The 15,739-nt window shown below is 48.3% G+C and overlaps 4 protein-coding genes across 12 annotated transcripts; 2 read left to right on the top strand and 2 right to left on the bottom strand.

Moving 5' to 3' along the window:
• The first annotated feature begins 1,173 nt into the window (after nucleotides 1–1,173).
• On the top strand, nucleotides 1,174–2,026 carry LOC118508496. Its single transcript, XM_036048329.1, has 2 exons — nucleotides 1,174–1,326; nucleotides 1,421–2,026. The coding sequence occupies exons 1-2, from the start codon at nucleotides 1,282–1,284 to the stop codon at nucleotides 1,958–1,960; spliced, it is 585 nt and encodes a 194-aa protein (XP_035904222.1). The 5' UTR covers nucleotides 1,174–1,281; the 3' UTR covers nucleotides 1,961–2,026.
• A 213-nt stretch (nucleotides 2,027–2,239) lies between these two features.
• On the bottom strand, nucleotides 2,240–5,250 carry LOC118508495. The gene is made up of 3 exons (XM_036048328.1): nucleotides 4,770–5,250; nucleotides 4,291–4,438; nucleotides 2,240–4,178 (listed from the first exon to the last, which is right to left on the bottom strand). Exons 1-3 carry the CDS (start codon nucleotides 4,797–4,799, stop codon nucleotides 3,049–3,051), a joined length of 1,308 nt encoding a protein of 435 aa, XP_035904221.1. The 5' UTR covers nucleotides 4,800–5,250; the 3' UTR covers nucleotides 2,240–3,048.
• Nucleotides 5,251–6,614: 1,364 nt separating this feature from the next.
• LOC118508489 (ankyrin repeat domain-containing protein 27-like) lies at nucleotides 6,615–11,356 on the top strand. Its single transcript, XM_036048307.1, has one exon. The coding sequence runs from the start codon at nucleotides 7,455–7,457 to the stop codon at nucleotides 10,179–10,181; it is 2,727 nt and encodes a 908-aa protein (XP_035904200.1). The 5' UTR covers nucleotides 6,615–7,454; the 3' UTR covers nucleotides 10,182–11,356.
• Nucleotides 10,484–15,633, bottom strand: LOC118508491 (V-type proton ATPase catalytic subunit A). 9 transcript variants are annotated; one of them, XM_036048311.1, is made up of 6 exons: nucleotides 15,501–15,633; nucleotides 14,795–14,939; nucleotides 13,959–14,153; nucleotides 12,806–13,889; nucleotides 12,332–12,728; nucleotides 10,484–12,249 (listed from the first exon to the last, which is right to left on the bottom strand). In XM_036048311.1, the coding sequence occupies exons 2-6, from the start codon at nucleotides 14,868–14,870 to the stop codon at nucleotides 12,157–12,159; spliced, it is 1,845 nt and encodes a 614-aa protein (XP_035904204.1). In that variant the 5' UTR covers nucleotides 14,871–14,939; nucleotides 15,501–15,633; the 3' UTR covers nucleotides 10,484–12,156. The 9 variants fall into 9 exon arrangements, with proteins under 9 accessions (XP_035904204.1, XP_035904202.1, XP_035904205.1 ...); XM_036048309.1 differs by having other exon boundaries at nucleotides 14,795–14,942; nucleotides 15,501–15,631; XM_036048312.1 differs by having other exon boundaries at nucleotides 14,795–14,942; nucleotides 15,486–15,593.
• Between the last annotated feature and the right edge of the window lie 106 nt (nucleotides 15,634–15,739).

Below are 15,739 nucleotides of genomic sequence, written 5' to 3'. Positions count from 1 at the left end.
TGTTCTATAAATGGAAAACAAAACAACTACAATGGCAATTCGGTAAGTAAGTAAAACTTTAAGAATCGAATGAAGTGCAATGTATCGAAGTCTCTCTAATTTGACAAACTATCTTGCAAACCAGTTAAAAAAGCCCTCTGCGCTACGAACGCAAGCTTTCGTGTGTTTGACACCACTGGAAAACGATGTGCTGAAAGTTTACATGAAGCTGAGTGGTCGACTAAAATGAGTTCTACCGATTTTATATGATTGGTTATCTTCCATTAAAGAAATTAATATTTTCTCCACGATAATGTAAAGAAGGATGTACACCAATAGATTAAACACGGAATGATGCATTTTTGAAAGAAAAAAAATAGATAAAATCTCGAGAGTATTTCTACCAAAATTATTTAATAATCTCTCATCATTTTAAGAAAAATAATATAAATCTACTTCTTCAATAAACAAAGAACTTCAAAGAGCTTTTACTTTCCGTTTGCCACTGTTAGCTTCATGCCAAGCCTCCTCGCTACACGGGCACAATTTTTTCGTGCACCCAACGCTTGCACGTCCCGAATATAAATTAACGTGCCTATTTTCGTATCGCTTGGCAGAGATTGGTTTAGCATAGTAAACCGGCAATAACGGCTAAACAGATTTTAAATCCAACCGAGAACCTGAGACACACATACACCTGCCGGAGAATTTGACCAACACCAATCATCCCGTCGGCTTAAGATTATTCAGCTCGTACATTTTTTGTGATAATTGGAAGTAAAAATATTGCGATAAGGTGGGGTTGCGTTTTCGTGCTTCTGCCAATCTTGCAGCATTCTCGTGCTGCATTTTGTGTGGTGCTGAAAAAATAAAATCGAACAAACAGAAACGTTTTTTTTTTCAAACGCATGATTACTAACGTTGAACTTAAACTTTGCTCCGCTTTTATGAGCTAGTAAATGTGTTTTTGAACAATGCTTGTAAACATCTGGTCGACCCTCAGGCCCGAGCGATTCTAAACGTACCTTGCAAGGGGGAAAATCTATAGACAAATGATAATGTCGAGAATCTTTCCACGATGCTTTCCGTTTCCTTGCGTTCGAAGTGTATGCTGATCGGTCAACAAACACACACACACACGAGCAGCAAACACCCACAGGGCTGCTAAATCGGCGCTTTGTGGTGGGGCGTATAAAATCGTTCAACTACGCGGTTCGGCGCTTCAGTTGTTAGGATCTACTCTGCCCAATCGCAACTCTCGCGCTCGAATCCAGTAATCCTCCGATAGCCGTAACAAACAGCATGGCGAAGCTTCTGTGCCTTATCCTGGCCCTGTGTGCCGTTCAGGTGTGTATATTGTTCTTAGACGGTTTACAGTGGATAGCTGGTTCGCGGTGCAATAACAACCACATTACCCGATCGTTTCGTTTCACACCCATAGGGAACTCTGGGATTCGTTCGCCGTGACGCCCCCGCTGCACCAGCGGAGGAGCCCAATTTCTTCCAGACCATCATGAACATCAAGGACAAGATTGAGGTGGCATTCGAGGAAACGCAGCAGAACGTTCTGAAGTCTCTCGGGTTCCAGTCGAACGAGGAGGTCGTCCAGACGATCCAGCAAAACACCAACCAGTACGTGGATCGGCTGCGATCAGTGCAGGGCGTGCTTGACGAGGAGGTGAAGAAGCATTCGGACATCTTCGAGCCCATCGTGAAGGATCTGAAGGTTAAGCTGGACCAAACCACTGCCACCCTGTCCGAGCAGAACCCGGAAGTTGTGCAGAAAGCGAAGGAGTACCAGGAGCAGCTGACGACCAACGTACAGTCCCTGGTGGCCGAGGCTCAGAAGACGGTCGAAAAGCTAAAGGCCGATACGCGCGTACAGTCCGAGGAGATGCAGAAGGCATTGAAGATGTTGTACGACTCGACTTTCGAAGTCTTCACCAAGACGGCCAACGAGCTGAAGCAACCGAAGAACTAAAGCGCCGTTACTGTTCAACCCGGTCAAGGTACAAAGTTGTTAAATAAAGATTAAAACAAAACAAAACCAAGTGTTTACACGCTTTCTGCACATTCTTAGTAGCTGATCGTGTATCGTCGGATGCATTCATATGGTGGACGGTACGATATCGGGGCTGATCATGTTATATTCGATGCCAAGGTTAAGGGGCACTCTTCATCGGCTTAAACCGTTTATGTTACCGTCTTGAAGACACCCTCTTTAATTATTTAAATATTGCAGTGCCGTGCCACACTAACATAGCACACCAATTATGTCTACGAGCTGGTTGATGAGCGTCATTCGATCGCTTTGTAAGTGTAGCAAACTGCGAAGCAGCACACGGTACTCCTATCACTTCCGGTACATGATCATAGCTATCGAACTCACACGATCGTACAAGAAGCTTCCAAACGTGTGGACTCATGGCCACATTAGATGATTAGTGGGCCACTGGCACAAACCTGTCTGCTCAGCTGTGTACCGACTCTAGCACGAAAGTACAGACCTTCCTTCAGGTGTCCACGATTATCGACCTGTCGTTATCATTCGCGCTATCTACGAGTCGGAAGATGACGCTGGTGGAATGCAAAGTGTGTTAGTCATGCCTTTTTTGAGCTTCCACCCTGACGCAGCTGCTCCGATGACCGAATGTGCGGCATCAGCTAAACAATGGAGAATACAGGTATGTAATTTGCTTCGTACACATTGCTGCGTACGTACATTGTGCGAAGGTGGTTTCAAATTTTTAACACCGCGCATTGATGAATGAGGCAATTTAGTGTTTCAGAGTGGCGTTAAGCGTTCACACCAGTCACACCGGTGTGATGCCAGTGGCAAAAAAGCACACTCGACAAAGCAATTCAAAATAGTAGCGTAATGTAAACGACGAAGAAAACCAACCTATGAAACGTTTGCTGGGGGGAATTATATTTACAAGAACATCCTATTCACAACCACCGTTCCGAGCATCGCTTCATTCCGATCGCCCGATCAGGTAAACAATGTCGTATGAACGGAAAATCACCAACAACAATCGTCGAACGTTGTTGAAACGCGCCGCGTTCCTCTTAATCCGACTCTTCGCTCTCATACAAGCGCGCTAACCGCCTGATCGATTGCTTCGTTTTGCGCTGAATAAACTCATCGACATGTGAAAAGATGGTCACGATGCCCATCAACCGTTCCAGCGTACCGTGCACCTTCTCGGCCCGTTCGATGCTACCCTCCTGGAGTTCACCGGAACCGGCCGCGAGCAGTCGCGACATGGCCGGAAACAACATTGGCCGGTCGGCGGCCGATCTGGACGCGGGCAGCTTCTGCAGCTCGTTGTAGTCGTCGTAATCATCGTAGTCATCGTAATCTTCGGACGGGTCGAGCATTTCCTCGGACGAGTAGAGATTCTGCGAGAGGGAACGCTTTCTGTGCTGACAACCGCAGGCGGGAACCATTTCCTCCGGCTTGATGCTTCTCGGAAGCAACCGAGCGGACGAGGAAGCGGATGCGAGAGCTAATGCCTGCGGAGGAACCAGGGTGGAAAGGGATAGCAGGTCATTTTCTAGATGGTCCAGGTTAAGCTTCGTAATGTCAATCTTGGGAGCGGGTGGCCTTTGGCTTGTGGTCGTAGTTGCCACCGGTATCGCTGGTCTTCTGCTGGAGGAGGTACGCTGTGCACTACTTGGAGGTTGCGTAGTGCTTGAAACTAATTGTTGACGTATCCGGCGCAGCATTTTGCGCACGGTAGTCGTTCTAGTGGTTGTGCTAGTGGTCGTCATGGTAGTGGTCGTAGTGGTAGTTCGAGCAGCGGCCATCGAATCGACCTTACTTGCACGTGCAATACCCTCACGAACGGTGGTACTCGGTGGGAATTGGTTCTCGCTCGTTGGCACCTCATGCTTATCGGACGGCATCCAACCGTCCAGCAGACGTTTGTCCAAGATTGCTTCAGTCGGCACAAAGTCTTGCTCGATACCATTTTCCTTCATATCGATCGCATCCGTATCGATTGAAGGTGGGTGCACGATAGGCACTTCGTGGCCATGCCCTTCCAAACCGCGGTTGACCGCGCCATAGTCCATACCCGCCGACCCGGATCGGTGATCATCCCCAAGAACCATCTCGTTTCCGTTCAGCTGATCCGCGACATCGAACGTGTTCGCGCGGTACTGGTTTAACAGTTTCACCGAAATCATTTCACTTGCTGCGATCATTTGAGGAGAGCACAAAGAGGGGAAAAGAGAAGAAGAAAAGCGGATCGAGAGATTAGACCTTATCACCGTTGGACGGACAATGTGCCGAACAGCTTCACTTGCCTTTTTCGCGGTCGAGCTCTTGCAGATCTTCAAACACCGGACCTAGCAGCACACTTTCGCCATCGTCATCATTCGGCACAATCGCAACGGTTCCGGGTGGCTGTTTGCTGATTTCCAAAAATCGCCCGTCCATTCGCGGTATCAGTGTCTGCGGGCGCATTCAGACCCGAAAAAAAAATTAATGATTGGGCACAGGAAAGCCAACAGGAGTGGGAAAGCAGCACTTGATTATGTCACGATGTTCTCGATCGAATTATCACTCGGTTCGTTATGTCATCGTAAACTTCCGTCGGGCACGTTTCGGTGCTGACAGTCTAGCATGAGCGAATCCTACACTTTGTTCCCTACACATCCTTTCGTGGTGATTAGTGCCCAGTGTCCAGAGACAGAGCATCAAAGCACTCATTGCCGACGGTTCGTTACAGTTAGATAGATGGAACGCTAATCACTCTACTTGGTTTCTCAGATTTATGACTTACCGATAAAAGGAGTGCTACTGCCAGTAGCATGTTGAACAATTCTGGTGGTCTTCCGTCGAGCGATTACCAGCCAGGTTGCTGGATCACTCTCTCCCGACGTCAGACTGTCGAGCCGGCAATGGAATGTTTTTCGGAAGTCGCGCGCTCTTCACTATTTCTGTGCTATGCTGCAAAAAGGCCACAAACAAACAAACCACCCGGCGGAACCTGCAGCCCCAATAGCGGTACATTGTGAAAAGCTGGGAAAAGCCCTACGAGGCACCAAGCTTGCTTCCTGGACAAGCTTGAGCGGTTGACATCAAAACATGAAAACGGTACATAGAATTAAACATTGAGCCATAACATAAAACTCGAAAAGTTTTTTTCCTTAAATTTCGTTGATGCTGGTTAGCGTTCACCTAGTTGGTCCGCTTCAAAAATAATACAAATATACAAATAATACTTAATATACAAAATTATCTCTGCTGTGATATCTGCTACCAGAAATGACCTCTCGAGGTTGTAGTGCCAAGGAAGAAGAAGAAGATATCTGCTACTTTATGCAGGGGAACTTGGTTAAAAAATTGAATTGATTAATGCTGATTTTTTTATAAAAACTTGATGTGAACGGCAAAATTCAAAGACGAAAAATGTGCGCTCATGATGCGCATGTGTTTTCTTTTCGCTCATTTTAGCGTCAAGATTTTGATAAGACAAGTTCGTTTAATTTCGTGCTTAGCTTGCCAAAAAACGGCACCTTTTTTCTACCGAAACCTTGCCAATTAATGCGATTCATTTCACGAATTCAAGTGAACGAATCAAACTGTTGATTTAATTCTTTTGTACAGAAAAATATCGCACAACGGACATTTTGCGCGCGCACCAAATCATTATGAAAATGCGTCAGGCTAGAGATTCACGATACTACTTCCTAGCGAGTCGTTGCGTTGCTGTATTAGTGGCACACAGTTCGTACACATGAAACGTTTCACGATCCGTACATGCGCTTAATTGAATGAACGTGATGATGGGGACTAGAATGTAATAGCGAAACTGGCGGACCGTAAACAATACAACTATGCAACCTTGGAGCATATTTTAGGATAAAATTAGCCATTAATCGTGAGCAGGAATGAGTACAAAGGTACAAAATGCAACCAATTGATACAATTTATAAAAATGATTTTAAAAAATCTACTCTTTGATCCCCTAAAATTCGGCATATAATTAGTGGCAATGACGAACCAGATTCGAAATCAGTCCTCTCAATCTGTCTTTAGCATTCGTCATTAACCAAACGCGGACCATACTATTTAATTGTGTGATCCGTGATAAGCCGCTCTATCATCATGTTCATGGCTTCCGTTAGAATAATTTCTTCCGAGCCAAGATGAACCTTATTAGAGAGTAGATTAGACCCTTTGCCTCGACCGTGAATTGAATCGCTTATCGCGCTCGCACACAGTGCTCATCGGTTGCATCGATTGCACCGACGCATACTGATTACGTTACTCAACCGACGGCAGCGTTTCTCAACTCCTGAACAACCGTAGCGTAGCTTTTGATCACAAACGTTCAAAAGATAAGACAAAATAAGATAATAGTTGTAGGAGATAACTGGCTTAGCGAAAAGGATCGCACTTGTGTTTCTCACTTTGTTTTATCTCTCAATTTTTCTCTCACCCTCTCTCTCTCACTTCTCTTTTGTTAGTGAAATGTAGGAACAAAAGCGAGCGCACGCATTCCGCCGTTCATAATCAGCAGCCACATTCATGATCTTGCTCAAGAAATTATTCAAGACTTTCGGACAGCCCCTACAAAAAAAAACAAACAAACGATAGCCTGTGGGCACTAACGGCACAGGCTTCCACAACTATACACGCCAGCCAGTCGTCAAGCGGGTCGGCTTCACCGTGGTTGACCAGGCGAATGGTGGCCACAGTGTGTGGTTGTGCGCTGAACCGTGCGTGTTCGCCTTCTGATATTGTCGTCGATGTTTGGACACGGTTTTATAAGCCCGCCACTAGTGAAGCCCCACAACGGTGGCTCCACAAGGGTGGATTGGAAGGGGACGGTGTACGGTACCCGTGGATGGTGAACCAGTTACTTGGCTCGCGCGGTTTCCTTTCCACAGTTTCTACGCGAAGGTTACACGGAGAGCATCTGCTTGCAACTGGCTGCTTTTGCTGCTGGTGTATCGTAAACCGAGTGCGTTTTTTTTTGTTTTGGACATCGGGTTAGAGAAAAGAGAATGGAAAGTGCTGTGGAAAAATCCTACCACTAGTGACATCAAGGAAGAAGCAATCGGCCATGGTGATATTTGGGATGTCTCAAGTTTAAGGGAGAGACCTTACAAGAGCTGCTTTGAAGTTATTGAGGTAAAAAAAACTATTGACTGTGTGTGTGTGTGCGTGTGCCCGTGTATCTTCCGGAATATTTTGGCTTCCGGCTCGTACTGTCCGTGGGTGCCATGTTTCTTCAGTGGAATCATTTCCAAGGCGCCAGAACCAGCGATGAATCGGACTGTGTGATTTTCCACCGTGCAACACCATTTTCTCGGGGTCGTTTTGTGTAATTGCGCACTACCGAGTGCGAGTGAAACCACGGGTTGGTGAAACGGTTTCACCCCCAGCCAGCCCTAGTACCAGCGAGTGGAGTGAATGTCTGCAGCAACGCGTCGGGCAGGCGTAACTGATTGCGGCTACGATGGATTTGCAGAATTACGACGAAGACATATCGGCCAACGGTTACTACCGGCGGCTATTGAGCGACCATTACAGCATCCTGGAGACGGCTACCGTCGAGGGATGGATTGTGTGCGTGCCCCGGTTCGGTTCGTTCAGCGAACAGTGTCTGGTGGATCAGGAGTTTGCCCTCGCGCACATACTGGTCCCGAACGAGGAACTGCCGGAGACGCACTTCTTCAATCTGAACTTCCTGCAGCTAAAGCTAGACGAGCGGGCGCTCGCATTCGGCGATGTCCGGGTGCGCATTCTGTTCGAGGAAATCTTCTACCGGGACGGGCTCAAGTACAAAGTGTGGTGCATCGAGCGCCCGCTGCACGACATGAAGAAGTACGGTGTGTACGCGGAGGATGAGCTTTCGCTCGGCCGTTTCCTTGGCATCGGCAGCCTTACCGAGGCGGTCGAGTTCATACGGACAGCCGCCAAGAAGAAGGACATCTTCGGCCGGATGGATGGGAAGGTGCAGCAGTTCGTGCGTGCGCACGCTGACTTGGGCAAGTGGCAGTACGAGGAACAGAGGGCGGCGGTGAAAATGATCTACGTCGAGTGTCTGGAGTTGATACTGCAGAACCGTAAGCTTAAGGACCGCTGCCAGCGGGATATGCTGCTGCGGGGCAACGTGAAGGTCGCCATCGAGACGTACGTAATGGATAAGCTGTACGATCATGTGAAGAACGTGATCGATGTGTGCCGTTCCGAGCAGGCGGAAGCGTTCAACAAAACCATGCGCAATCTGGGCGATGTGCACTGTACGGAGTTTGAGGTGGCTCAGCGGTACGGTGAGCTGATTCCGCTCGCAAAGAAGGAGCTGGCGAAGATCGATCACGCGCGTACGGTAATCGACAAGATCGGCTGTTTGCAGAAGGTGATGGAAGTGCTGGCCAAGGGTGGGTTGGGCCAGAAGCAGTACACGCTGACGGCCGATCAGCTGGTGCCGTTGCTTATTTTTCTCATTCTCAAATCGGGACTGACGCACTGGATAATGACGATAACGTTTCTGAAGGAGTTCCAGTTTAACAACGTGTTCCGGGAGCAGCGCATCGAGACGGGCGAGCACGGGTTTCTCATTGCGACCCTGGAGGCGGCCATTGTGTACATTAGCTGCGGTAGCATTACCCGTACGCAACGGCTCGGCATTAACTTTGAGCGGCGGCCGAGCGCCACCGATCCCGATACCGGTTCGACCGATGTGGTGTTCCGTAATGCGGACGACTTCCTCAGCTATCTGCTACAGCTGATGCGTAACGATGATGAGGCAAAGGTCGTGGAACTGCTGCAGGACGTCACCAACAATCAGGCACTGCTGTGGAACGTCCCCACCGAGATGGGATACTACTATCTGCCCTCGATCGATGACCAAAACCAGCTCGGTCAGGCCGCGATACATCTGGCCGCCATTCTCGGCAATGCGAAGCTCCTGACGCTCATACTGTCCCTCCAGCCGAACGTGAATGCGGTCGACGCGAAGAACTGGACCGCGCTGCACTATGCCGCAGCGAACGGTCATCAGAATCTGCTGCTGTTGCTGCTGCACGCCGGAATCAACATTAACAGCACCAGCAACGATGCACACACATCGCTCCATTTAGCGTGCCTAAATGGCCACAGCGGATGTGTCAAGGCGTTGCTGTACTTTTCCGAGCATATGCGCATCTACGTCGACGTGAACGCGGCCACCGAGCTGGGCCACACGCCGCTGCATTATGCAGCCAAGTGGGGCTTTCTCGATATCGTCGAAACGCTGCTCGAGTACACGGCGCGGGTCGACGTAATGAACAAGCTGGGCGCGACTCCGCTACGCTACGCGCACAACGTCCGCATTACGAAACTGCTCGTCGATGCACTGCACGACCAGCGGCGCAATGCCGGGCACGGCCGGGCTCTGCTCAGTGCAAAGTCTTCGTCCGCACCGCAGACGACAGTCTGCTTCGCCGAAGACTTTGACTACTCGAATGACAGCGCCCCGGAAGAGATGCGCGAGCAGCGTACGATAGAGGAGATGAAGCGCATTGAAAAGGCACTCGAAGCTATTGCCGCGCAGGACACGAAGCTGGCCTGCGTGTATCTGGGGCTGGACGGGGACGAGCATGCGCCCGAACAGCTGCCGGCACGAGCCCATCCGCTTCCACTGTCCGCTGGTTTTCCTACGGACGAGAAGTTGTGTCACCCGCTGTGCACCTGCAACCGATGTGTCCGCCGATCGTCCGAGTTCTACAATCTGCTTCGGAAACCTTTCGGATTGTCAGCAAAGCCACCGGAACCATCGGTGCCGGCCCAAGTGCGCGTCGATCTGAACGCCGTCAATGGGGAAGGCTACACAGCCTTGCACGTGGCTGCGATGCACGGTAACGTGGACATGGTGCGTGTGCTGCTGGAGCGCAAGGTCAATCCCACCATTCGGCTCAAATCCGGTGCAACGGCGCTACATTTGGCAACGCGCGAACGCCGGTTGCGCATTGTGCGGATGCTGCTCAGCCGCTGCCCGACGGCGGACATAGTAGACCTGAAGGACAGCCGGGGCGATACGCCACTGCACTACGCGGTAGAACAGAACAACTTGCAGCTGGTGCAAATGTTGCTGGAGGCCGGTGCCGACCGCAGCATACGCAACCTGCAGGGCAAGCGGCCAATCGATATAGCTAAGAACAGTCTTTACTTTAACGTTGTCAATTCGCTGGAGCAGCGATAGCGAAGGGCTGCGACGACCGACGGTGTTTGTGAATATAGGAAATACTTTGTACATATTCGTTGGATTTAGTAATGTGGAAAAGAAACGAAATAAATTTAAACACACACGAGCAAGCCACAACTGTGCAAGATACTTTTTTCACTCACCTTATCGCACGCAACATCTCAGCAACGTGCATGTCGGAAGAAATGGACAAGAGTTTGCTTAACGATAAGCGCACTGATGACTGAAGTGGCTGAGGATTTCGCAACGAAATGAAGCGGTTTTACTACCGTAAACCAAAACTGCAACACCATTTGTTGTTTGGAATGCAAAGTTTTCCGACGGTTTCGCTTTATTTCTTTTATTCATCTTCCGAATTGGTGGTGGGGCGGTAGTACTTTACATCCTCTGCGGAGGGCATTTCTGGACGATCTACCGTAGTATGAACATTTACAAGAGCGAAAAAGAAACACACACACACACACAACACACATGCCGGACCGACCGATTGTTGCGTGCGTTGGCGTACGTCCCAGGCGCATGTTTCGAAACGCTTCCCAATCTTGTCTGATTTGCTGAAACAGCAGCAAGAAATGAATATGAAACACCTGGCCAACATCGTCTGCACTTCAAATCCCCATAGCGGCTGATAAGCAACGATAAAAAAAAGACAAATAGACCAACAGTAACAAATTAACAACACAACAAAGAACTGGCTGACAAAAATGATAGCATGAAAAAACTCAACATATTACTTAGAGTAGATTGCAATTTAGCAAAGCCATCAACATCCACACCGTGTTCAGTGAATGAATCTCTACGATCAAATGAATCAAATGTAAATCGGTTGATACTAAATGAAGCGTACTCTTACACTTTAAGATAGTTTTCCAACTGAAATATTTTTTTTAAATTTCATTCAATGGAAATTCCTCTTAAGTTTTTTCTTAAGTTTTTCCTTCAATCATACACACCTCTCTCCCGTACGCTGCTGTTCATCTTGAAGCGAGCTGCTGTTTCAACCATAACATTCCATAATTATACTCCGATTGTAAAGGATTATCTTTGTTTCAAATACGCTTAGAAGGTCTATTCAATTATCTGTATATATATACTTGTGTTTAGCGACTAACCCACCGCTACATGATTCGCATTTTCTACAGGAATTTCATATGAGCAACAACAAAAAAAAACATTCTATATATATATATAGTATCATAACACATAAGTCGGCTCTCCTTATTGTACGTTTTACGACACTGTATCATCCCTCGTTCGTTTCCTGCTGCTTACTCCCTTCTCTCTAGAACCGGCTAGTGGTAAGGTGACGCGATTGCTGACCGATTGCATACCCCTTTGTTTTCGGTGCATTCGAATTGTATTGAATCGCACTATATAGACCACGTTTTTGCGAACACCGTTCAGGTGTTTTACATTGCACTTGAAGTCAGCAATCAGCAATCTAGAGAGAATGTTGGACAAGCTGAAGACAAGGAGCATGTTTGCGGGACGATGTTGTTGGATTGCTCGGCAGGATTGCATTTGTGCCGCATTTTTTGTATTGCCTGCTGCTGGAAACAAATTAAAATTCTTCCTCGCTCACGGTACCCTAGGATGTCGATGTGGACACAGCACGCTTGCAGTTATCCCCGGATTGATGTTATGGTTTTGTAATAGATTGATCCGCGTGCCCTCATCCGATCTAGCAGGATAAGACTACATTTTATCGCTGTGGAATACTTGTTGCATGGATCTGTGCTTGTGTACATAAACTGGTAGCATGTATGCCATCTATATATGTATAACGTCTCAGGTGTTGCTTTTTACTGGTCGTGTTACACAGCCACCACAAAACAGGTCCTCTCCCCAAAGGATGCTCGTCGCGGCTGGCAACACGGTAAAAGAATCCTTATCGTAAATAGTACATCTTCGCCCCCGACACTGCTGGCACACTGTGCTGCTCCTCCGTTCCGTAGAAAAGGAGATATACCGTTTAATCTTCTAGGTTGCGGAATGCCTGCTGCATGTCTTCGTACAGCTGATCGAAATCTGCCTTGATCTTCGGTTCGCCGTCCTTGACTGGGTCCTGGACGAAAAAACAAGGAAAGCGAGAACCCGTTACCATTAGATGCCTTTGCCGGCAGCGTTTACCCTGGCATGAAACCTACCTTGAACTTCATCGAAGATAGCTGATACAAGATGTTGCCCATCGAGTCACGGATGACGTTCCAGGTAATTTTGTTTTCCGACTGTGCAGTCGTTTCCACGGCATGGCGCGCCATATCGTAGAATCCGATCATGTTCTTCAGCATGCCGACGGTCTTGTAGAAGGGGCAGAACCGATCGTACGCGGAGTACGAATTCTGTTGCAGGAAATCGTCCTTCAGCAGCTTGGCGACCTCGAGCGTGATCTTATCGGTTTCGGCCAGCGAAGCCTTACCGACCAGCTGCACGATTTCGGACAGATCTTCCTCCTCCTGCAGAATTTCCTTTACCTTGGTACGCATCGGCACAAACTCCGGGAAGTTCTTGTCGTAGAAGTCTTCCAGAGCGCGCATGTACTTGCTGCAGGGGGGAAGAAAAAAACGGAAAACAGTCAATTTAAGACTACTATATGACTACCCGGCAGTGCAGTGGCTCACCTGTAGGAAATCAACCAGTTAATCGATGGGAAGTGCTTACGCTGGGCCAGCTTCTTGTCCAAACCCCAGAACACCTGCACGATACCAAGGGTGGCGGAGGTAACGGGATCGGAGAAATCACCACCGGGCGGTGATACGGCACCGACAATCGACACGGAACCCTCGCGCTCCGGATTGCCAAGACACTTGACGCGGCCAGCACGCTCGTAGAAGGAGGCCAAACGAGCACCCAGGTAAGCGGGATAGCCGGAATCGGCCGGCATCTCGGCCAGACGACCCGAAATTTCTCGCAGTGCCTCAGCCCATCGGGAGGTAGAATCGGCCATCATCGACACGTTGTAGCCCATGTCACGGAAGTACTCGGACAGCGTGATACCGGTGTAGATGGAAGCTTCACGGGCAGCGACCGGCATGTTGGATGTGTTGGCTACCAGCGCGGTACGCTTCATGATGGACTCGGTCACACCGTCAATCTCTACCGACAGCTCGGGGAAATCGCGCAATACTTCGGACATCTCGTTACCACGCTCACCGCAACCGACGTACACGATAACGTCCGAGTTGGAGTACTTGGACAGCGACTGTGAGATGACCGTTTTGCCGCAACCGAAAGCACCGGGAATAGCGGTGGTACCGCCCTGGACGCAAGGGAACAACGAATCCAGCACGCGCTGTCCGGTTAGCAGCGGATGGTTGGCCGGCAGCTTCTCCGTCACCGGACGCGGCTGACGTACGGGCCACACCTGCAGCATGGTGAACTTGCTGACCTCACCATCGAATTCCGTCTCGAGGATCACATCATCGACGGTGTAGTTGCCGGACGGGGCAATGTACTTGACGGTACCCTTGGCGCGCGGTGGCACCATCAGCTTGTGCTTGACAAGTGTGTTCTCGTGCACAATACCGTACAGATCGCCGCCGGTAATGTGGGAGCCGGCCTTCACGTTCAGTGGATTGAAACTCCAGCTCTGCGTACGCGACAGGCACGGCACGTTGATACCCTTCGGAATGTAGATCGAGCTCGTCATTTCGTTGATGTCCTTCAAGGGGCGCTGGATACCGTCGAAAATGCTGCCCATGATACCTGACGAGAAATTGGTGTTATTACATCACATTGCTCGCTTTGGAACGTTCTGGTTTTCCCGTGACCTACCTGGACCAAGCTCCACAGACAGTGGCTTGCCGGTACGCAACACTGGATCGCCGACGGTGACACCGGAAGTTTCCTCGTACACCTGGATGGTAGCCATGTCACCTTCCAGACGAATGATCTCTCCCACTAGCTCATAGTATCCGACACGGACCAGCTCGTACATAGCAGAGCCAGACATACGTTCCGCCGTCACGACTAAAAAATAGAAAAATTATTATCCATTAGTTTATTTAATATACTTTTTAATAAAATAAAGCACATTAGCTTATGTACTTCCGGGCAGTGTAGTTAAACATCACATTTCACAACATTTTTCGAAACTTTACTTCAAAGCCCCATTCAACCCCACATCACATCACATGGCGTTAACATGAGTCTCCCCCATCATCTGACCGACTTCAGATGCCGCAGGTAAGCAAAAGTTATATAAGTATTTAATTGTCGTTCCAACTGGAATTGCCATTCGTACATTGAACAAACCAGCAGCTTCCAATCGGACTTCCGACAGATGCATTTCTTTGCAATTAATTTGCAAAAACATGGATAAACACACAATCGCATTCAATGCGACCACCTCACAAACAGATCACATGAACCGATTCATGTGCACGCACACAACGAAAGCAATGTAATCAACACAAGCACAACACCATTTCACACGTCATGTGACTGCCAGCGACCAGCGACATCTCCAAATGACAGGCGAGGAAAGGCGAGATTTCTTCAGCTCTTTCGCCAGGGACTCATGAAATATGTAATTATTCTGTTGATCCATTGGCAAACATGCTACAGTGAAGTCTCAATTGCTTGCAGGAAGCAGTTTTGTTTTTACTCACCAGGACCAGACACGGCGAAAACGTATCCGAACTTGGACTCGCGGTCCTCATCGCTGATTTTCTTCAGATTCGACATTTTCTATCTCGTTCTCTCGTGACGGGCTGTGTCGAATTCCCTTTTTCTGCTAGCTTCCAGGGGGATGTTCTGCTGAAAGGGCGAAATAAAGCGAATTATTCAAGAGTTCATCAACTCCCGTTGCTTTCGATTGCACTGAATGAAGGAATGGTCAGCTGATCAGTGATGAAGGCTTGGGCCGTTTATCTCACAAACGCAATAACCACACACCAACAGATTCGGAACCGCGGGTCATGTGACCTGTTCGGTACTGTTGTTTTACGCTAGCAAATTTTCTTATATCCGAAAGGCTTTGGAAACAATTTATACGCGATACAGTTGTACACTGTTGCAGCGGGTATCGATAACTGCAAAAAAGGAACTAAACACAAAAAAAACTTCTTACGAAAACACACGGCAAATGCAGGACCGATAGCCAAAAGCAAAAGCAATAGGGAAAAAAAATCAATAAGAGCCCCCTTGCGATTTCCACAACAAATACTGCGCTTGTTACGCTAGTTTGGGGCCAAAAACTATGCTTTCCTGCCTGTTCACTGTTGTAACGATTCTCTGAATTACAAGTGTACGCAAAACGAAGCAAAATTTACAGTATATTATCGTGAATACGAACTTTACCAGCCAACCACTTACGCAGAATTCGAGATTGGAAATGCCTGACGGATAAGAACTGAACAAACGTTTCATCAAACGTTTACCTCAGACGATTGGTGTTTCTTTTTCTTCGTGGTGCTCTCTGCTCCTCTCACGTCGGTAGCTAAAATAGAGAGAGAGAGAGTGAAAGAGAAGAGGAAGATGAAATTGTTTGACATCCAGCTGCATAGTGGTATACGCCACATGCACGAAATTGCACATTTTTTTAATTTAGTGTT

This window comes from Anopheles stephensi, chromosome 2 (assembly GCF_013141755.1).
Source record: "Anopheles stephensi strain Indian chromosome 2, UCI_ANSTEP_V1.0, whole genome shotgun sequence".
Classification (NCBI taxonomy): Eukaryota; Metazoa; Arthropoda; class Insecta; order Diptera; family Culicidae; genus Anopheles; species Anopheles stephensi.
This window is presented reverse-complemented; position numbering and strand designations above follow the sequence as displayed.